The 21,410-nt window shown below is 40.7% G+C and overlaps 2 protein-coding genes and 1 long non-coding RNA gene across 10 annotated transcripts in view; all 3 read right to left on the bottom strand.

The window, feature by feature from the left end:
- Positions 1-390: 390 nt before the first annotated feature.
- Positions 391-5,008, bottom strand: LOC103379041 (uncharacterized). The gene is made up of 3 exons (XR_521551.2): positions 4,876-5,008; positions 4,585-4,799; positions 391-1,693 (listed from the first exon to the last, which is right to left on the bottom strand). It is a non-coding gene; the product is annotated as an uncharacterized LOC103379041 (long non-coding RNA).
- A 1,220-nt stretch (positions 5,009-6,228) lies between these two features.
- LOC103379042 (retinoblastoma-like protein 2) lies at positions 6,229-13,291 on the bottom strand. 2 transcript variants are annotated; one of them, XM_025055727.1, is made up of 14 exons: positions 13,100-13,291; positions 11,891-11,975; positions 11,484-11,590; positions 10,438-10,535; positions 10,177-10,308; positions 9,593-9,757; positions 9,412-9,481; positions 8,933-8,982; positions 8,636-8,812; positions 8,043-8,108; positions 7,829-7,883; positions 7,282-7,421; positions 7,028-7,183; positions 6,229-6,929 (listed from the first exon to the last, which is right to left on the bottom strand). In XM_025055727.1, exons 2-14 carry the CDS (start codon positions 11,938-11,940, stop codon positions 6,741-6,743), a joined length of 1,455 nt encoding a protein of 484 aa, XP_024911495.1. In that variant the 5' UTR covers positions 11,941-11,975; positions 13,100-13,291; the 3' UTR covers positions 6,229-6,740. The 2 variants fall into 2 exon arrangements, with proteins under 2 accessions (XP_024911495.1, XP_008308676.1); XM_008310454.3 differs by having other exon boundaries at positions 11,891-11,970.
- A 974-nt stretch (positions 13,292-14,265) lies between these two features.
- The window catches only part of chd9 (chromodomain helicase DNA binding protein 9), a 62,214-nt gene continuing 55,069 nt past the window's right edge, over positions 14,266-21,410 (bottom strand). For 4 of the 7 annotated variants that reach the window (XM_025055721.1, XM_025055724.1, XM_025055725.1 and 1 more), the window contains 9 exons: positions 20,314-21,183; positions 20,003-20,172; positions 19,624-19,854; positions 18,654-18,831; positions 18,271-18,419; positions 17,915-18,160; positions 17,681-17,830; positions 17,480-17,584; positions 14,266-17,244 (listed from right to left, as the gene is read on the bottom strand). In XM_025055721.1, the coding sequence (XP_024911489.1) occupies positions 16,213-17,244; positions 17,480-17,584; positions 17,681-17,830; positions 17,915-18,160; positions 18,271-18,419; positions 18,654-18,831; positions 19,624-19,854; positions 20,003-20,172; positions 20,314-21,183 (3,131 nt within the window). In that variant the 3' untranslated portion in view covers positions 14,266-16,212. Of the gene's footprint in view, positions 17,245-17,479; positions 17,585-17,680; positions 17,831-17,914; positions 18,161-18,270; positions 18,420-18,653; positions 19,571-19,623; positions 19,855-20,002; positions 20,173-20,313; positions 21,184-21,410 lie in introns of those variants that run through there. The other 3 variants (XM_025055722.1, XM_008310455.3, XM_025055726.1) reach the window with 3 other exon arrangements.

Genomic DNA, 21,410 nt, shown 5'->3' with positions numbered 1-21,410 from the left:
ACAGTTTCTATTTTTGACGATACAAATTGACTGGACTGAATTTTGAATAACAGTCAGCCTTACTTGCCATTCACACTGGATCAATGATAATTTGACTTTAGGTGTTTACATTTATTTTGTGAAGCTTTTTTCTATTTTCCAAAATACCTCTGGTTGGTAAGTCAGACTTTTAGAAATTATTTTAAAAAGTGTCCTTTGTTTATGAGGAAGAATTGACAAGTAGCTGTCAATAGATTAAAATCTTTAATCAGATTAATTACAGGGTAGCTGTTGATTAATCCCAATTAATCATGGTGATTGTAATTTGTCATGATTAATCAGGACAAATCAACACGCCTGAAAAACACAAAAAAAACCCACAGGGAACAGGAAGAGAAATAACTGCATGTAGGTTGTTGAGAATGTGAATTTTATTTGTGACTAATCCGAATGATGGAATTATTAATATGAAAAAATACCAAATTGCAGAGCTTGATCTGGAATCCTATCAAAAATATGTAACAACAGTGTACTTTCATCATAGAGTTTGTGGATTTTAGTCACTAATCTTCACCTTAACAGTGGCTGCAGAATGGGTTAGGGTTTGCTTTCACCTCTTCAGTCGTCGTCCTCAACAGTATTATTCAGTCTACAAAAAGGTTGATGATTGTAAGGTGGTGTCAGGGGGAAGTGTAGCAGAGCAGCACCGCATGGCTGTGTGTAAGGTGAAGGTAGAAACTAAGAAAAGAGGTGTATTGGTGAGAGATTAGAGTGGAGTTGTCTTGGGGATGGAGATGTTCTACCAGAAGACTGGAAAGAAAAGGACTGCTGAGATGGTGAGGGAAACTGGAAGGAAGCTGTTAGGTGTGGCTTCAGATCAGAAATAAGGACAAATGGAGAGATGACACACCTGTGGAGGTATGGATATGTTAAGGACAGAGTACAGCAGACATTTTGACCTTTTTTTGAGGGTCAAGCAGGACATTAGCTAGGTGTGCTGTCTGAGTGACCCATGGGTTCAAGGTATGGGTCAGATCAGCTCTGAGCCCTATTTCGTTTGCTATGTTGATTGACAGCTTGACAGATGACATCAGGCAGGAGGCTTCGTGGACCATGATGTTTGCAGATGATGATGTCATCCATGGCAGCAGTAGGGAGCAGGTGGAGAGAAGAGGAATGTAGGTCAGCAGGTGCAGGACAAAATACACGTGTGTAAAGGAGAGTGAAGCGAGTGGAACGATGAAGGTGGATGAGTTCAAATACCGGGGTCAAACATCAGGAGTAATGGACAGTGGACAAAAGGTGCAGGAGGTGAAGAAAAAGGTGCAGGCAGGGTGGACGCATGGAGACTGTGTCAGTGGTGATTTGTGACAGAAGAACAGCAGCAAAGTTGAAAGCGATGGTTTATAAGACAGGAGTGAGACCTGCTATGATGTACGCCTAGGAGATAGAGGTTGTAGGTGATGAAGAGGCTGAGATTTTCACCAGGATGTGACCAGGATGGACGGGATTAGAAATGAGCTGTGGGACGGTTAAGATGGAGCAGTTTGGAGATAAAGTCAGTGGCCACGTTGACATGGTGTATATATTGGACAAAGGATGTTGTAGATGACATTGTCAGATGTCGTGACAGAGGACATGGAGATAGTTGGTGTAAAACAGAGGAGGCAGAGGATGGGGTGAGATGGAGGAAGTGGATCCTCTGTGGCGACCCCTGAAGGAAAAAGAAGAGAATATAATTACAGTACGTGAACATTAGTGCTGACTTAATGGCCCGTTTTCTGTCATTCTAGATTTGACTGGGTATACATTTCCACCAGTTCCATTCTCATATGATGTACCATACAAATAGTATTGATTTGAATACTAGAAACGTTTCTGTGGCAAACACAGGAATCCGTGCCCCCCACACCCCCAGCCCCACCCCTCCAAACACCCAGAGTTGTGATGCTGCACTGCAATGTGAATAATAGGACGGTCTCTCTCTGTAGCCTGCAGTCATGGTGGGGAGTGTTGGTGGTGGGGGGTTTGAATCAGTGACATTCTTCAAGGCCAGTGTAAGATTAAAGAGCCGGGATGTTGCGCCTCTGATCATATATTCACAAAGATACCCTGTGAAGAACATATCTATAAAGAGAGGCTGGCTGAAAATAAGACCACTACTCCTGAATATTTGTGGCAGCCCATTATACATGTCATATAAACGGCCCCTAACTGAGTAGAAAAGATTAGACTCCAAAGAGACTTTTTAGTTACCCTTCCTTTTTTTCCTGTTTGCCACATTTTTGGTATCACAGCCCATTGGCCGACTTTATCAAGGAGCACAACTTGACATTATATCTAAGGTTTAATTGATTAATTTAATTTAATTTAATTAAAAGAGCTGTTTGAGTTTCCATTTTTTTTATTTTAGGAAAGCGAAGAGAGCTGTTTGAGTTTCCATTTTTTTTAGTTTTTTTTTTCTTGCTTTTCTTTCTTTCTTTCTTTCTTTCTTTCTTTCTTTCTTTCTTTTTTATTTAACCTTGTATTTTCACACTCCCACAATGTTTGTAATAAAACAGCCCTGGGTCTCACTCCCAACATGGGCTGTTTGTGCACAAATAAAAAACTATCGATAGATTTTACCTCCGTAGTGTAATATTGTCTTTTCCTGCCCTGTGACTCATGAGCAAAAAGTCTGTGTTCACAGGACGGACACACACACACGGTACAGTAAAGAGAATTATGATGAATCCATCTTTCATCCTGAGGTTGCTTCACTTGTTATGGCCTTGGGTCCTTCAGTAGTCACAGCACAGTGGAACATTTTAATGGCTTGCTGTTCTGCATGTCCTTCAAATGAAATGTTTCCATAATAGATTCTCAGCAGTACATCTACTGTAGATGCAGGAGGTTTTCAACAGGCGGTCTGTGACCCCAAGGGGAACCAGGCAGGTACTGCAGGCACAGTTGTAAACTTGGTTTGACATTTTTTAAAGTTTTCCCTATATATTATCTTATTATATGCAATTATTGAGTGTATTATTTGAATAATTAACTCGTTACTATAACCATTTATTTGAACAAATGATAATATTATAGGAAAAATAACAAACCAATAATATACATATATATTTCATATATAATATATATATTTGTTAAATTATTTGGCTACATATGATTAATTCATGTCCAAGACCCCCGTTCACACATATAATAATCCCTGCTTTATGTTTTACAAAGGCACGTTAATTAAAAATTGTCCTGGATTGTAGATTATTATGGGACAAACGGCTGAGCTGCAGAGAAACATTACAGTCATAATCAAGCTGCTTTTCCTGCCATTGTCTCTGTTCAACATTTCCTGGTTATATGTCAGTCACCGTGTCTGTAGTGTCTGTGCTGCGGCAGTCATCCACTCTTTTACCATTAAAACATCAATGTCTCGTTTTATTCAAACGGCACAGGGAAGATAACGGTCGTTGTGTGCGTGCATATTAATTAACTGATAATGAGCCGATAAGGCTGCGGCTCCATCTGCAGGTGTAGAACCGCTGATCAATTGCTGGTGAAATGGTGTAAAATGTCCATCTTTTATCCCACTAGTGAAATTAAAAACCTATTTAGTGCCACGTTTCCTAACAAAGTGCTTTTTCATTTATCTTCTCCAGCACATTATTCAATCACACTTTCCATTTGTGTAATGGTAATATTTTCATGTCATTTCCCGCTGCCTCTGAGATGGGTATTTTTGATATGCTTTGTGAAATGGCTATTCCATTCCAGCTCCATTCACTGGCTGGTAATAAACTTACAGCCTATATTTCAGATTAAATGTCTTCAGCAAATGGAGCCAGGCTCTGAATTCCCACCAGCAGCCAGGAAAGATCACTTCTGCTCCCTAGTGGCAGCAGGAAACATTACATCAGCTTGGCCTAGTGCCTCTAGTGGCACAGTCTGGAATGTGCTGGGGCATTTCTGCAATTCTTGGCATCAATGCAAGAAGTACTCGGGGTGTCCCAGTGAATAAAAGTGAAGTAAATATGTGAAGAACGTTCTTAAAGACCTGCAGTCGAACTGCAGGCTCTTTAAAGAGTCCAAAATTGTTGGTGAGGATGAATACATGTGTAATGATTTTGATGAAAGGGACGCAAGGAGAAAACATGCCATTTCAATCATTATATTGGGCACAAAATAGAATAGAATTTTCATTTTGGCCCGATTTATTCCCTTATGTTTGATTTGTTCAGTGTGGTGTTGACTGCCCTGACAACACAGAGGTGGACAGACAGCAGTGCAGCAGCAGTCTCCTCCTGCTGACAGGCCCTCCTTCACCCAGGACAGGCCAATCTGTGCACACTGAGACACAGACACACAAAGCCCATTTCAGTCTCCACACAGCCCATTTGTCATGTCAGATAGCCTCAGAGAGACACAGCGGTCAAGTTATAGAGGTGATTGTATCGAAGTGACCTCAATGCAATGGTCATAAATTGCCTGTTTTAATGGGTGGCGCTAAATCCTGGTTTCATAGATGGAAGTCAAAAAAAAAAAAAAAAACAGAGGTTGGAGTCACCTGACCCAGGTAGAAGGAAGATAAATATATCTTTTCAGAGATTAACTTACTTCTTGTAGACAGAGACGTTAAGACTTAAGGACTTGGTGGAACTCTGCTGCAACTGTTAGAATGTCTGCCTTTTCTTTGTCTGCCGCTTCAGTGGATTCTTCTGCAGATGTCTCCTGGGTGGATGTGGACGTCTTGGGCCTTTCCTCAGGCTTTTCAGAGGGATCTGTCACCGTGGCCCCTCGGCTGGTGTTACAACCCATGGTCTGCTGTGTTGCTGCCACAGGGGGAAAAACACAGCATTAAAAGACTGATCCTAAGATCTCAAATGTAAGAGTTGTGAGTCCTGGTACCTTTGAGTGGAAGAAAATGCTCAGTCCTCCTTTGGAGTCATCCACCTGAGTGTGTGTTGACGTTATGTTATGTCGTTGTGCTCGGCTCGTTCTGCCTCTTTGCAATTATGTCCTAAGCAACGCTGGTTTAGAATTAACTCAGAAGAATTCCAGGACATGGTTACTGATAAACACTCGTGGGGAGATCGTGTGTCACGCCATGGTTACCAATGAATAACCACTATGAACCTGGGAGTTTCCTTTACATTCAGCCACAAAAGATAATCTGTCAGATTAAGTCACTGCAAATTTAAACATAGCAGCAGATTTTAAAAAATAAAATCAGAACCACAAAAGACATTTGATCACGAGTTTAGCAGATATTCTGCTTTGGAAGATTGAAAATAAGAGTTGACACGAAAACATAAAATGTAGTCACTTTATATTGATTGGTCTGTGGACACGGCTGCCCAGTAAAAACAAGTTCACATAAGATCCGTGAGCTTCGTAAAAAGTGGACAGAACATGATGGGTTTTTACACAGAGCAGCAATGACAGTGATTGTTCCAGAAAGACGATGAAAACACAACAATCTGTACCAGAACAAACTGCTGTGACACAAAGACAAGGAAAGAAAAGCTCACTTAACAGCAAGATGCTAAAAAAACACTCTTGAGTTAGCAGTCTCAAACCCCCGGCCCCAGGACATCTTCTGGCCCGCCCCCTCACCAACTGCACTCATTATCTTATATTATTTAATATTTATGTTAAAAAAAACTACTTTTAAAAAAAAAATCTCTTTTGCACTGAATACTGATGTGGCCCACCGAAGAAGTAATGGCAGCAGTTACCTGCCCCCCCCCCCCCCCCCCCCCCTCCGACCCCTGTTCCAAGTGCTAATGTGATGGACATTTGAAAGCTTTTAGGAATATAAAGTAAATAAATACAATACAAAATACAAAAAGAAAAACAATACATTCATGCATGGGCTGAAACAGTCAAGCGTGGACATTTACTTAAAGCTCTCACTGTGACGGTAACATACGCTGTCATGTAGACATTTTCACATTTCCTTGACGGTACAGTACTCAAATACTGTAGTAGTATTTGTCCTTTTCATGTCAACGTCAGATACCTCCATCAGAGAGTGGCTCAGAACAACAGCCTCCTGTGACCAGGAAGCTGGAGGAAGAGAACAATAAACACCTGGACAATGCTAATGGTAACGCTAATTAACATACCAATGCAATGATCTCTCCCTGAAGTGCAGTGACCAAACAGAACAAGGTTGTGGGCAGAAACATATAAAAGCAGGTACATCGTTAAAAAAGGGGAAATTACAATTCTCTAAGTTGTAACTTTTTTTAAAAGGAAGTAGAATATACAGTTTTAAAAATGTTTAAAATCACCTGATCAGCTGTAGGTGCATATTGATAGTATTATAAACAAGACATCCCTGTATAATATAATATAGGAATGTCTGATATGAACTTTTTGCCAATATCTGATAATGCGATATTGTCCAAACACTTAATTTCTACTTTCATGTGCTGTGCCACGATGACAAAAATTTACTTTAACTTCAAAACTATTTTTAGGTCACATCATCTGGGCGAAAAAAACAAGCTTTGCGTTATACGGTTTTCATTATCTGAAAAAAAACCAATAACAATTCTCACCGATATCTCATAATTACCAATATTGCAGTAATCAGCATTACGAAGGTCCTAGGTTCAAACCCCAGTGCAACTATGCACTTAATCCTCCTAATTTAAGTCACTTAGGATAAGAGCATCTTAAATGCATAAATGTAAACTGTAGCTATGCGTACATATAGTTACAGTGATACAAAGCACCTAAGTTAAATGCTGCACTGTCTTGAGTTTCTAAAAATTAAGATTTCTTTTCCAATCTTTCGCCATGCTCCACAGTCGTTTGTCCAGCGCTGACCCCTCTTTCTGTCGAGGCCTTTTGGCTGAAGGACTGTCTTCCAGGTTCTCATCCAGTGGCAAAGCGTAGCAACATGTGGGCCTCTGCCTGCCTGTTCTGACCATGTCATTGATCTCATTTAGCTCCTGTGTTAAATAAAGGCAATTTAAAAAAATGTAAAATCTGGATGACCCACTGTGAATGTGACAGTAAGACAGCAATGACAAACATTTCCTCTACACACCTCTCTGGGACTTGAATTAATGTAAAAGGAACGGCCATTATTAATTGGGGGGGTCTTTGTGAGCAGTGAGACACTGAGAGGGGTCTTCCTGGGCAGCACCTGCTGGTGGGGATGGGTCATTTGTCGGGGAAATGGAGAGAGAGGAGGAGTATCACTCTGTAAAAAAGGGTGAAAATAGTCTTCAATGAGTCGGCACTACGCAGTGTCGCTGAGTCAAACACTGACAACAAAGAAGTAGAAAATGTTCTACTTACTCCAGAGTTAGAGGTAAACTGATTGGCAAAGGTCTCCACCTTTTCCACATAGACCTGGTTGTAAAACTGGAATATATTATCTTTGTGATCCACAGATGGTGTGATGGGAGTTAGAAAGAGGCTGCTGTGGTCTTCAACACCTGAAATAATAATAATAATAATAATAATAATAATAATAATAATAATAATAATAATAATAATAATAATAATTCACAGTTGTCAGTAACTTGTTTTTTCTCTACTAACACTAACTATACTTAGTAGTTCATCATTTAATCATCCGGCTTTTGGCACAAATATTCTACAGATTATATACCATATCATACTATTTATTGTCCATGCCATAAATAAATACCACAAATTATACAACAGTCTAGACTAGGTCAAAGATTGAACTACAAAAATGTCAGAGTAAAAAGGATCACATTTTAACTATGTTGTCCTCACAAACCATTAGTCGCCATCTGGTGGCTGTCTCTAGCTAGTGTTCAATTTATTCTTTAAATAAAAGGGATTTTAGTTTTTTTTTTAATTAAAGGTCTCTTACCGCTGGTAGATGTTTCCTCATTTCCCGCTGAGGTTCCCAGCTTATCTTTGCAAACCTTGTGTGATAAATAGTCTTAGTTACTAATAATGGTGCAAAAAAGCAGAAGGGCAATAAACAATTACAATAACTACAGCTAAGATCATCAGCTTGAATGTAGATTTGCTCTTGATTTGGAACGAATCAAAAATAAAAGAAATACAATAGAGAAACCTACACTTGGTTCAAAGATTGACTCATAGTGTTCCCTGATGCACTTCAAAGAAATCTCCAACTTGGTGACCTACAACACAGAAATCAGTTCATTATGAATCAATGCGAGAACGACAATGAAAACACGTCATTATTGTTGTCAAATACAAACCACATACAAACCCACAATGGTCACCCGGTTACACTGTGAACCGTTCTTAATGCAATCTTGTATTTGTGGCGCCCTCAAAAGGATAGAGTGTGAATAGCATGTCATTTTAAAATTACAAAGCTGTTATTTATAGATCAAATCTGTGAAAGGCCATCATAAAGGATTGACTAAGACAAGGTCTCTCTAACATTCATTCACTGGTCATATAACTAATGACATCATAGTCTGATGACCTCCAACAAATCAGGAGGAGGAGAAAAGGTGATTTAAGCAACAAGAGTCCTAATCAGTTCAAGATGAGAAAATAAAAGAACACTGAAATGTCCTGTGTCTTAAAGACGTTTGATATCAGATGAAGTTAAATTACTCTTACGAAAGTACACCAGAGAGGTCACTTTCTCAGGTGTATTCTAACTTCAGACATGCAGCAGTGTGTCAAATCTCACCTTAGTTATGATGTAGATGGCGCACATGAGCAGGTGGTCCAGGTTCCTGTCAACCATAATTTCGCTGCAGTTCACCAGAGAGTACTCAAAGCAGGTCCAGATCTTCAGCCTTTGTTCGTCACATATGTTCAGGGAGGAGCAGAGCTTTAACAGACGTTTACTCATCAGAGCGTACACCTGAGGTGGAGAAGAAGACGATAAAACAAACGCAACATAATCAAGGAATTATCATTTTTATCCTCATCTGTGAAACAATATATATTTTTTCCATAAAAAGAAAATCTTTAATAGACTCACGTCACGAGCAAACCGTCTGAGAGAGTTTCTCCTCGGAGGCACATCGACAGCTGGAAATGAAAAGTGAGAGTGAATTATTTGTCATTGTGACACAGCACACCACTGCACACACACAATGATCTCGGCTTTTAACCCATCACCAAAGTGAACAGTGGGCAGCTTTAAGGGCCCGGGGAGCAGTGTGTGGGGACGGTGCCATGCTCAGAGCACCTCAGTGGTAAGTTGGCAGCTGGTGGACTCGAACCTGAAGCCTTCTGGACCCAGGTCTGCTTCCTTAACTACCAAACCACCACTGCCCTGAATAATTATGGTCAGCACTAACAGAATTGGAAAGATAAACATTTAATAAAATTTAGATTTTTACAAATGACTAAAACACTTTATATTAGGGGGCTTGTTCAATTTTTAGCTCATACTGTGGTAAATTAAATTACAGTCATAAATGTTTTCAATTATTTTGAACAAATGTCTTTTCTCACCTAAGTTAGTGCATAGTTCAGTCAGCACCTCAGTGTTGTTTAGATCTTCACACTCTGACGGGGGCATCGCCTATGAAACAAACAAAATCCTTGTCAAATATATGTCAACAATTCTTCTCACTCACTGACTCACTGCAGTATGGAAAAAAAAACATTTCAATGTGTTTTATGTTCTTCAGACCTGTAGGCAGGTGGGCAGTTGGTTTTTGTTGTCTTTGATGATTTTCCACAGCAGTGAGTTCTTGGTCCAGACTAACTTCACCAGAACTTCCACTCTGGTTCGGGCGAGGTGGTGGGTGGCAGAGTGAGATAATGTCACACCAGGCTGAAGGACCAGACTAAGCACCTGACCCAGAAAAGAAGCTAAGGTTTAGACCACTGGTGTCCAATATTTTGGCTTGAGCATTTTGACATCAGAAATTCTCTGGCAACCCGAGACACATTTGTATTTATTTTTGTTTTCAGAGGTTTTGATCATGCATGTGATTGCAGCTGTCTATCAAGATGCACCATCTTAAGATATTTTTGAATGCTGCATTATAGTTTAACTTGATTTATATTCATGGAAGTTAAAGAATACGGAGTGTGTGGTGTTTTTACATGTGGGGTCCATGGTTTTCTAAGGTTGAAAACCACCGGTTTAGAGAAATTAGTCAATTATTTCTACATCAAATGTCAAAATTAAAATTTTGAAAATAACAAATTTTCAGGTCTAACATCTATGTATAAACTAAACAGAATTTTTTTTTCTTACAGGGCACTTACCTGCAAGTAATAAAATGATTCCATCTTCAAGATCTGCAGAAGCCGATCACATGACAGATGGTTGGTACACATAGTTATCTCCAGGCAACTGGTCACCAGACAACTGTTGAAAAGGTCATCACCCAAGGTCCTCTGCAACAAAAACATATTTGTATTCAGTTACTTAAATTAATTTTACTAGTCTAAAAGTGACTACTAGATTATGCCAAAAACCACAATGGTAGTTTCAGATAACGCCACAAGAGGGTAGTGTTTTCTCACAGAGACGTCTTTCTTCCTCTTCTGTTCTTGAAGGACCAGATTCTCAAGGATGCTGTAGTACCAGAATGGAACCTCGTGGCAGCATTTTTCCACCAACTCTGCAAACAGTACCATATTGTAAAATCCATGTGTCAGTAACAACACTTGGTTCGAGGTATAAATGAAGAGTGGGGAGGGGGCACAGGTGTCTGTTCACCCCTTATGGTCTGAATGTGTATTGCATTGGGTTGAGTTTTCAAGGAAGTGAACTCAGGACAACATTGTTTGTGGCTGACAGATGGTTGTTTTCAGCCGCCTCCTCCGTTTGTCCAGGTTGACATAGACAGACTTATTTCCCTTCTTTCAAACAATCTATCTTCTCTGCTAACAATACAAACATTTTCAGCTGGCTCTCCTGTGTTGTCTTTGTACAGTGGCTGTCTGGTGTACAGGTCAGGTCAATCCACTCTCTACTCTGTCTGTACAGTGTAGAAAACATTGCTCTGTTCGTGGTGTTCGCGGGGACGGCCAATCACATGCAGTTGTATTGATAGTGACTACACAGCAGTGGCTAAATACTGGTAGGGACGTGCCCCTATGGTGTTTCTGGGTTCAAAGTAATTTAGTATTTGGTGTTTGTTGAAAATCAAATTTTCAGAGGCACCAGTATTATTGGTGAAGGCATTCTCATATAGTAGTTTGCCTAAGTGGCGCTGCAGAGGGGTGGGGTGGGGGGGGGTGGGGTGCTAACATTTGAGGTAACCACTAACTGATTCAGGTCTTTGTTTTTAAATTTTTAAATGCAATGGCATATCGAAACTTGTTTTTTCGTACAGAAGTATTCCTGTATGTAAGGTAATGGACTGAGTTCACAGGACCATCACGCCAAGGCCACCAGTACATAACAAGGCAAAGGTGAGTCATCAATAATAAAGAATAACAATGTAACAATGTTTGTAACTGTTGTTGTTTTCAGTGACTGTAATTAAATCTTCCACTGAATCCTTAATCCTCACATTGACTCTCGCCTCATCTCTTTGTTAAAAACAGTGATGATTTTACCGTACCTTTGGTCTTTTCATCCACTGAATTGTCCTCATAGTGCAGTTGAAACATGTGCAGCATGTTTTTTAGTCTTTCAGTGATTTGTTCTGTTGGATCTTTGGTATATGATCTGGAACGTGACAGGATGTTTTGTTATCATATGTGACATAGAACAACAAATATGTACAGAACAACAACAGCAACAACAATAATGTCAAATAATGTCATATAAAAACATTGACTCAACTATCCAATGTGTTCATTAAACCAAGGTGTAGTAATTGGCCCTTTTCTCTTAATCAGAGAAATTGTTAGTCAGAACCAAATGCTGGCATCAGTATAAATGAGCAGCTGCTTAATGACATCAATCACACATGGAACAACATTATCTGCCACACTATGAGCAGCACAGTGGGATGCAGGCACTAACCTAAATATAGCAGTGAGGCGGTCACTGGGGCCATGATGCATGGTTGCCATGGTGAGAGAAGTCAGAGTACAGATGGAAACCTAGACTTAAAAATAAATTAAATAAAGACAGAGAAACAAGTGAAAAGACAGACAGGAATTTGAAATGATATGAATATTGCACTGTGTAATGAAACAATAAGAATAAAAATAAATGTATCAGTGATGAAATGCATTATAGATGCCGTTCTCAGTTCAATTCCATTCTAGTGCCAAATCTTGTGTGTTAGTTTGGATCACAGAGTCTTCACTAGGCAGATGTAAATGACCTCATGGGGGACATTTACTACAGTCTGCATTATTTCTGAATGATGCTTGGTTTTACCAATTACCGTTGTTTTTTTGTGGATTTACTGAATGTCAGGGTAAAAGAACATACATACACAGGATCAACTTCAAGTCAATGTTTCATTTTCCATCAAAATGCTTACTCTCTCCGCTTTTATCATATGATTCAATAGTTAACCCATTTTTTTTGTGATACAGTTGTGTCATTTTTTTCGTTGTCAAAAATGTTAATCCTGCTGTCAATCAAACTCAACGACCAATCATAGTCACGCTTTCGATTTTGTTCTTCCACGCTCTATTTTCTGACTACTTTTACCTCCTTTGTTTATTCTGTTGAACATGAGGGAATTGTAGAACAGGATAAAATTAAATATGACTTAATTAATCCCACTGTGCATTCACATATTTACGTTCACAGAAAGTGTACACGCATGGAAAAAAACCGTTAAGAAGATATCACTAAGAACACACAAGAGCCAGTAACTGGGAGGTTACAAAGTGAGAAAAAAAAAAAAAAACTATTATCCGCTATTTCCGCTTCCGTGACGTATATGGATTTCACTTCCGCAACATCCAGCGCGCGAAACAGCCACATTTTTCTTCCCACTGTAGTTGTTTGTTTGTCAAGTTTTTATATGCGGTTTATATGATCACAGCTTATTTTAAATACCCGACAATAAAAACAACAGTCGCCGATAGGACTAAAGAACGTTATTAGGTACCGCTGAAGTAGCCCACATAAACGCGATTTACTTTTCACTGCTATAACTCATACCGCAAGCTACTTTCACAAAACTGTAGTATGGCGGAACATAGTTTAGTTACTTATCAAAGTCTACAATTCAAGACTGGGATTACATGAAAACACAGACTGGATACCTACGTGGTTACTGTAATGCCGCCACGCTCCGTGCGGATAAGAGCTGCTCAAACAGTGAAAAAATATTGAAAAAAAATAAATAACGTGACGACTTCCTGCTTTTGACTGATGCTCGAACTAAGGACCACCCAAAATTTAGAATCAAAGTTAAAAGATTAAAGATTTTTGTTAATTTTTACATTAGGTGAGTAAACTTCACAATTAAGGTTTATAGCATATGACACGGCTTTTGTTCATGTTAATCACCAATGCCAGTGTACTAGTGTACACACATGCAAATTTTATAAAATCACAGCCGTAGACAAAACAAAAGACCATGGCACCCTATTTGGATAGTCAGAATATGTTTAATAAAAATAATTAAACCTCAATTTCCTCTATAGAACTTCATAGAAAGTAATCCAATAAATTACAAATGACTTAAGACTCGTTTTCCTGCACTACATAAAGAATTATTTCAACTACACGGACCACAACTTGCAAATATTACAATTGTTCAATTAAAACAAAATGAAAACAAAAAAACAGACAAACTGACCGCGTGACATTAAACTTATCAAGCTTGAAATAAAATACAAAGCAGATAAGCTAGTAATGTCATCTCAGTGATTATGTGTATGCAATCTGAAGAAAGACCTCCCTGTACAGCAGTAGTGTGTCATCGATCCTCTTGCATATTGGTCATTTTCAAAACTGAATGTGTAATTAACACGTCTTTTTTTTAACACTGCTTCACCAGCACTAGCAATGCTTTTGTGATTCCTGGTACAAAACACCCTTGCAGACAAAATATAGCAAATTAAAGCAGAACAATTCCAATCCTATGTTTACCATTTCTGTTGCCATTTTGAATCCATAAGAGGCTCAGCACAGGCATCAACCCATCACTGGGGGGGCAACAGAGGGCAGAACAAACCATTAATGTCACCTACAGCAGGAGTAACAACCACTGAGTGTTTGCTTAAGGGCACTACAAGTTTTGAAAGAGCAGAAGTGCGGATATACAAAATGACAGTGGCATGTGTAAGTTCTTCACTTAAACATAGAAAAATACCACATTGTTAGTTATAACAGAAAACAAATTTGCAATTGCATTGCAAGCAAACCTATTACAAGGTCATTATAACAGGCATACAAGAAAACCACTTTTAAAGCAACACTCGGAGACGTTTTAGGTCTTTGTGTTTCGACAACACGGTTGTTTATGGTTAAACCCACCAGAGAACAATGCTACAGCAAAACCTGCAAGCTAACCAGACTGTGTTTTTTCAATGGGCACCTTGAACTGAGGAGCAGCGCTCTGTCATCACCAGTCCAAACAAAAGATCACATTTGACTTTTCATCACCTTTAACAGTCCACTGTGGAACAGCAGTCCTAGAGCAAGCACTTGTTGTGCTAGAGAAATTTACAAAAGGTACTTCGGCTTGAGTGAACTCCAGTGTTACAGCTTACAGTGAACACATGCACAGGTGACAGACAAGCATGGCTGACAGACAGAGGAGTTAGATGACAGTGAGGTACAGGATAAGGGCACTTCTACATCTACTGAAACACCATTCATCAGCAGAACAGAGTCCAAGATGAAGTGAAAAACACAACAATGTCCCAAACACTCAGAGACACACTGGCTCCTTTTTTTTAAAGCCCTTCCTGAAATCAGCCAATCTGGCATTGTGTTAAATTTTATAAGACAAGCACAGTCATTACAATCTAAGCCAGGATTTGAACTGTTATGTGCTTGTGCCACCCATTACAAACAAAACTTTGGTAGACAGGTGATCATGCAAGACAAAATTTATATCCTAATGGGAAAAAACAAACAAACAAAAACACTTTATACAGTGTGATTATACACTGTGTTTATAGTACACAAGACCCCTTCTAAATGCACAACATTCTGGTGGGAACATGATGGAAGAAGTAGATACAGGTGAGAGGCCTGGCCAAGAAGAAATAACACAGTGGAAGCTCTCAGTACAAAAGAGAAAAGGTCTTTGACACAATTTCCAACAGACAAACATATGCACATGTACATTTGCACAGTGAAGCCAATCTACTGAGCACAGTTGAGGTATAACTGCAGTCAAATACGCCGGGGCATTAGTAGTATAATATCCAGGACTCTGAGAACACACACAAAAAAACTGTCAAGGAACTCAGAGGGCTGATTTTGGCACACAGTAAAAGGTTGTTTTAATTCTCCACACACTGACACTTAAATAAAAACAAAACAAAAAACAAAAAAAATAATACAACAGAAATGGACACGTACGCCTATGGTGAATAGCTAAAGTGCGCCTTGGGCATGTTGGAACATTGACTGTAAATTAATAAAGATTAGAAGTTCTTTTAAATAACTTAATGGTCCATTTGTTTTTGAAGTTGTGAAAAGAAAATACTTACTTCCCCCTAAATCAGTGTGATGTAAAAAAGGGTCTTTTTTTCCCCCAAAAAAGTAAATAATGAGAAATGTAGCAATGACCTAAGTGGGGGAGGCTGTGTGAGATGTGCACAAGGGTGGACCATGGCAGACAGAGAATCTACAGCTTCAGTGACATTCATTAGCTGCCCAAGTTATTGCTGACATATCCAACGCATGATCTGCAAAGCATACGTGTCAACAAACCTGTAAAAGGACTTGAGTATTTACAAGAGGAACCAAAGTGTATGTCAAGTGTCGTCTTCCCTCAACCCCTCCCCAACAATCAAAATATATTAATAGTACAGCTCAACGAGCGTGTTGATGTAGTTTCACTTTTTTTAATAAAATTAAATCCTGAAATAATTACAATAATGCCATTTTGTTGCAATTGTACATAACTGTGTGGTACAAGTCCACAGAAATCTACCAAAATCTGACATGCAAAATGCCTCAAAACAAGACTTGTACCATGTGAACAAACACTGAAATTTTATTTCAGTTCATTTATGTCAGTTTTTCAATTTTTTTAACTTTATTTTTTATTTATTACACAACAATTTAGTTAGTTCTCATATTTACATGTAAAGAAAGCACGGACTAAGTGCTGGAAAAGTCCATATATATGTGAATAGACTGTATGTGTACATTTCTCAGTGATACATAAATAATTTTATAATTATATTTTCATGGTTTCAGTCCTCGTCACTGGAGTCTGAGTCATCTGAGGAGGAGGAGGAGCTCCCGGATTCTGACGAAGAGGTCTCAGCTTTCCCTGAACCTTCTCCACCACTGTTCTCCTTTTGTTCTGCCGAATCTTCCTCGTCCTCATCTTCTTCCAACCCCTCTTCAACCGCCTCACTCTCCACCTCTTCCTCCTCTTTATCCCCCTCTGCTGTTGGCTTCTCCATCTCCAAAAATGATGACTTGGAAGCTGAGGACGGAGGAGGAAGACGAGCAGAGGGAGGGTTGGGGTCACTGTTGGAGCTCTGCAGCTGTGTGGAAGTCACAGGAACGTTAAGGCCTGGAGTGAGAAGCATCCCTGGGTAAAGCATACTGGAAAGTAACAAAGGGTTAAGAGACAGTGGGTGACTGGAGGCTGCAGAGGCAGCTGAAGCACTTTGTGGGGCAGTTGAGGAGGAAGAAGAGCTGGAAGCTGAGGAAGGAGTTGTGTTTGAGCTGTCAGTCCTTTCTCCTTTGGTGTCTGAGGTGAGAGGTGAGGTTGTAGAGGCGGACGCCTCTGCTGTTGCCACACTGCTGGTTCCCTTTGTCTTTTGTGCTGATCCTCCTGTGTCCTCAGAAGCAGACTTCCCAAGCATGCTGCTCATGCCAAGCAGATTTGGCAATCCAGTCATACCAGAGAGCATCATGGGAAACATGGCAGCGAGGTTGCTTGCTGCCAGGTTGCTAGCATCGGGTGGCAGCCCCATCAGGCCTGCTGTAAGCTGCAGGGACTGTAAACTCTGGAGGTTTTGCTGGAAAGCCTGCAGACTAGTCAGATCCATTCCAGGAAGGAGGCCATTGGCCAGCAGCGGGTTGAGGCTGAGCGCAGTGGCAGCCGTGTTGGTTGCTCCTGCTCCTGTTGCCGCTCCTGTTGCCGCTCCTGCTGCTGCAGCAGCTGCAGCCTTAGCCATAGGGTTCTTAGGTCGACGTCCACGCCTGCTCACCTCCTCAGGAACGATGGGTCCAGTTAAGATTCTGTCAAACATACTCTCTGGGAGATAACCCTGGACACAACACAGAGTATAAACAGTGAGAAGAAGACAAGTGGAAACAAAAGATGGATTTATTGAAATTGATGAAAATCATTATTCTTAACATAAGCCTACATATGGATAATGAGCTCCCTATGCATTATTTTGTCTGTCTTTAGCAAGTTTTGGTGTTACTGCTTGTTACATGAAATTTAAAATAGCATTCAATCAAAGTTTTATCTGAATGTTCTGCTTCTCAGTAACTCACCGACTGTTTGACCACATCAGCCCATTCAGGAGGGACACCGTACTCTGGGTTCTCCTGCAAGAACCTGCACAGATCCTTGAGAGCGGGAGCAAACGCTCCACCAATCTACAGTGAAGAAACATGAAGAAGATACATGAGCAAAGTTGCACAGTTGGTTACCGTTTACATGGTAATAAACACTAGAACATCACACAAACACACCTTGCGCGCATTCCTTCTGTTGATAATTTGGACTCTTTCCTCTCCGGTCAGGCTGTTTACATCTATCTTGTTAGGGTTTCTGCAGCGATGCCGCTTCTGCTTGGGACGACCGTCCTGGAAGTGGAACTGCATTTGCATCTTGTTTACCCCCTAGATATAAAAATGTGTAACAGAGTGTGAATGAGTAAAAGAGGGCTGGGGAAAGAAGACAACGAGAAAAGAAAAAATGCTCACAGGAATAAAGGCTCCTGTGTCTGCAACAAAGCCAGGATGTTCATTCAGCCACAGCTCTAGGTCTTTCCTCTTTGGAGCATCATCCCCAGCGAGCCGGGTGCCATCTTTGAGGCTAATGACAGGAACCCTGGTCTCTGTATCTGCAGAGACCTGACCAGAGGTCTGGTCATAGCCTGATGCAGAGGCCATAGCCATGCCCACCTGCCCAATACCACCCCAGCCTGGAGGCACCTGGAAAGAGATAGTCTGTGATATTTATTGGCACTATTTCAAAATGAAATAACTCCAAAGTAAACACCAGCATTATAGAATATAGTTAATTATTTGTCAACAGAAATAGGTAAATTCCCACTTACATGATCAGCAAAAGAAGGACCTTTACTCTTGTTCATGAAGAGCAGGTCTACTCCCTCGACATTCTTCTTTCTTCCTCTACGCTTTTTAACCAGAGGTTGGCCTTCCAGTACTCCATTTAGCCTCATCTGACCAGGAAGAACTGCTGGCACTGAAAAAACAAACAAGGAAGGTTATATGATTGGTGACAAACTGTTTTCAACTACATCCTCTGGCAACCACACTGTAGATAAATTTGACTTTTCCTACAATATGAACAGGGACAGTGTGACAGCAAAAGATCAGACATACATATTACTGACCTCTAGTGGTGACAAACCAAAACATGCAAAAGCAAGTGTAAGCACATGTCCCTAGGTGTTAGCAATATTATAAATAAACACACCAGTCTGAAAGCTGTTTTGAGGCTTGGTGATATCTGTGAGACCAGTGTCCGAAGCACTTTGTAGCTCATGGAGCCGGGCCAGGTACTGCTGCTGGGCGTGGGGACCCTCCTCAGATTCCAGGGGCCTCTTCAGCGGAAGACCCTGCTTTTGGAAGGTCAGCTTCAGACCTCCCTCCTGCTGTACATGGATACAATTATAATGTCAGATTTAATTTAAAAAAATTAAGATTAAAACTGAACCCTATTTTTCCCCGTTCCGAAACTGCTCATTACAGATTAGGGCTTCACTAGTTGGTTTAATCCAGATTTTTATATCATGTACAAATATAATACAAACTCAATTTCCAAGAACTTTAAATAAAAACTATTTTGTTTGGATATTGTCTTGTTAGTAACACTGGAAAACGGCAAGGCAGCGAGTGAAGTTTGCTCTTAGTTGGGCGAGACCTAGGAAGCCATGCCAGACAGACAGTTGTTGTCAACATTTGAAGATGTTAAAGGCATCCAGCAGTAGGTCTTTGGAGATCTACATATCTTCACAAAATGAAACAGAAAGATGTGAAATACATTGTAGTAAATCTGTCAAGTGGATTGACCTGTTGTATTTAGATCAAACATCAGTCGCAGCTCACCTGTCAATTTCTCACTCACATTATAAGCAACACCCTTTTATATTATAGAGGTTTCAAACCCCAACCTTATTATATTCTTATAGTGATTTGTCCTGATGAAATCATCACCTGTGAGCCCCAGTCCAATAAAGTGTGTAGGAAAAGAGATGAAGGATGCCATGATATTAATCTCTTGCTCCTGCCAGGAAGTTCAAACCACTAATCATACCCTAAGGACAGACGGAAGGGCACCAGAGAAACATGCTGAGCACGGCAGCTAACACCAGTCGTGGCAGCAGAAGGGTCCTATGATTAGGGCGAAGCGAAGGGAGCACGGGAGGAAGGGAGAAATAACATACGTCGTTGAGTTTTACTGAGAACTCCTTGTTTTCTGCAACATGCTTGGTCACCTTTGACCCCTGTGGTGAAGCAGAGGGGTCCTCGCACAGGCTGTTGGCACTGTCCAGCAGCTTGGTGGTGTAGAATGAGGCCACCGCACCCCCGGGCTCATAAACCCGACGTGTTTCTGGCCACTTTCCCTTAAGCACTGCTTGGCAGATGCTGTCCAGGCGGTTGATAATTACACGATCCTACAGTAAACAAACAAACAAACAAACAAAAAAACAACACATGGATGAGAGCTCTTGAATTATAACTAGTATTGCTATTTGATTTCTTTTGAATTTTGAAAATCTAAACTGTACTTAACTGGAATTGTGCACAATGACAATAACTCACCTTGGGCCAATATGAAGCAGCGAGCATGTATCTCCCTCCTTGGAAAGGATGTGAGGAGTTAAAGGCAACACCGTTCTCAGCTACCTGAGCATCTTGTGTTTCATCCTGTGTTGTGCTCAGTGATGCAACACTGTCCTCATCAAACCCCTTCATACTTGTTGGTGCAGGCACTAAAGGTGTTAAAAACAGAAATTAATGAGCCTCAAAATACATACAGTCAAAATTAAAGCTATAAACACACATACATTACAATCATAATAATCAGGTAATCACTGCAAAGTATTCTGAAGTTAGTGTGCCACGACACTTACCTTTCTTCTTCCTTTCTTCTCCATCACTGTCACTGTCATCAGAAGATGAGGATGATGAGGATGACGAAGAAGATCCCGAAGAGCAGGACGAAGAAGAAGAAGAGGAGCTTGAGCCGGAATGTGAGGAGGAAGAAGATGATGATGAAGAGGAAGAGGAGCGTGATGAAGAGCTTGAAGAGGAACCATCAGAGTTGGATTCAGATCCACGTCTGGTTTCCCTACGACCTCTCTTGCTGGACTTTTTAGGTTTCCTGTCTGAGGAGTTGGGCGTTAGGGGTTTGGTTCGTGCTGCTACCATCTGCCTCTCACTGTCCATTGTTTCGACCACAGGCTTCTCTTCCAGACCTGTCGGAGTGGCTGGTGCTTTAGGGGGACTCCAACCCTCACCTTGTTTATTGCTGCTCTCCTCCCCCTCAGAGGCTGGTTCCACTTTGGCCACAAGCCCAAAGGGTACTGACTCTCTCTGTCCTGTTTGATGCATCGGAGAGCCTGTTAACACTGAGCTGGCAGCCTGGTGCTGAGGGTGGAGGATTGGGTTGGATGTGCCTGACTGCTGCTGTACAGCTTTTGTTTGGCTGTAGTTTCGCTGGGCAGACATGAAGCAGAGCTCAGGGTCTCTCAGAATGTGGTAATCTGTGCGGCTTACGCCATGCTTGGCTGCACCAATTAGCAGGTCACGGTCGTGGTTTCCAGCCTCCCACCACACAGGCAAGTCCGAGCTCATCTGGCACAGTGGCAGGCGCTCATAGAGAAATGAATGTGGCAGAACTTGCTCCCGCACCTGGCGAAGTAGCTCTATTCTGTAAAGGGTACGTGATGCTCGCTCCTCTGTGATGGGCTGGATGGTGAGAGATTGGTCCACAGCAGAATCTGGAACAGAGACCAAAAAGCAGGTTAGGTCTGAAGCATAAAAACAAACTTCATTTAGTCTGTTTAAAGGGAGCCTCTGACATCTATACAGAAATAAACCCTTCTACAACCAAGTATAAATGTCAGATGTGAAAAAAAGAAAAATTTAAGTGAACACAGGAACTGTTAAAATTGTTTGTGATAAGGGCTGAGGACAGGGTAATTAAAGTAATTACTTCATATTTTAT

The sequence above is a fragment of the Cynoglossus semilaevis genome, chromosome 5 (genome assembly GCF_000523025.1).
Source record: "Cynoglossus semilaevis isolate Cse_v1.0 chromosome 5, Cse_v1.0, whole genome shotgun sequence".
Taxonomy (NCBI): domain Eukaryota; kingdom Metazoa; phylum Chordata; class Actinopteri; order Pleuronectiformes; family Cynoglossidae; genus Cynoglossus; species Cynoglossus semilaevis.
This window is presented reverse-complemented; position numbering and strand designations above follow the sequence as displayed.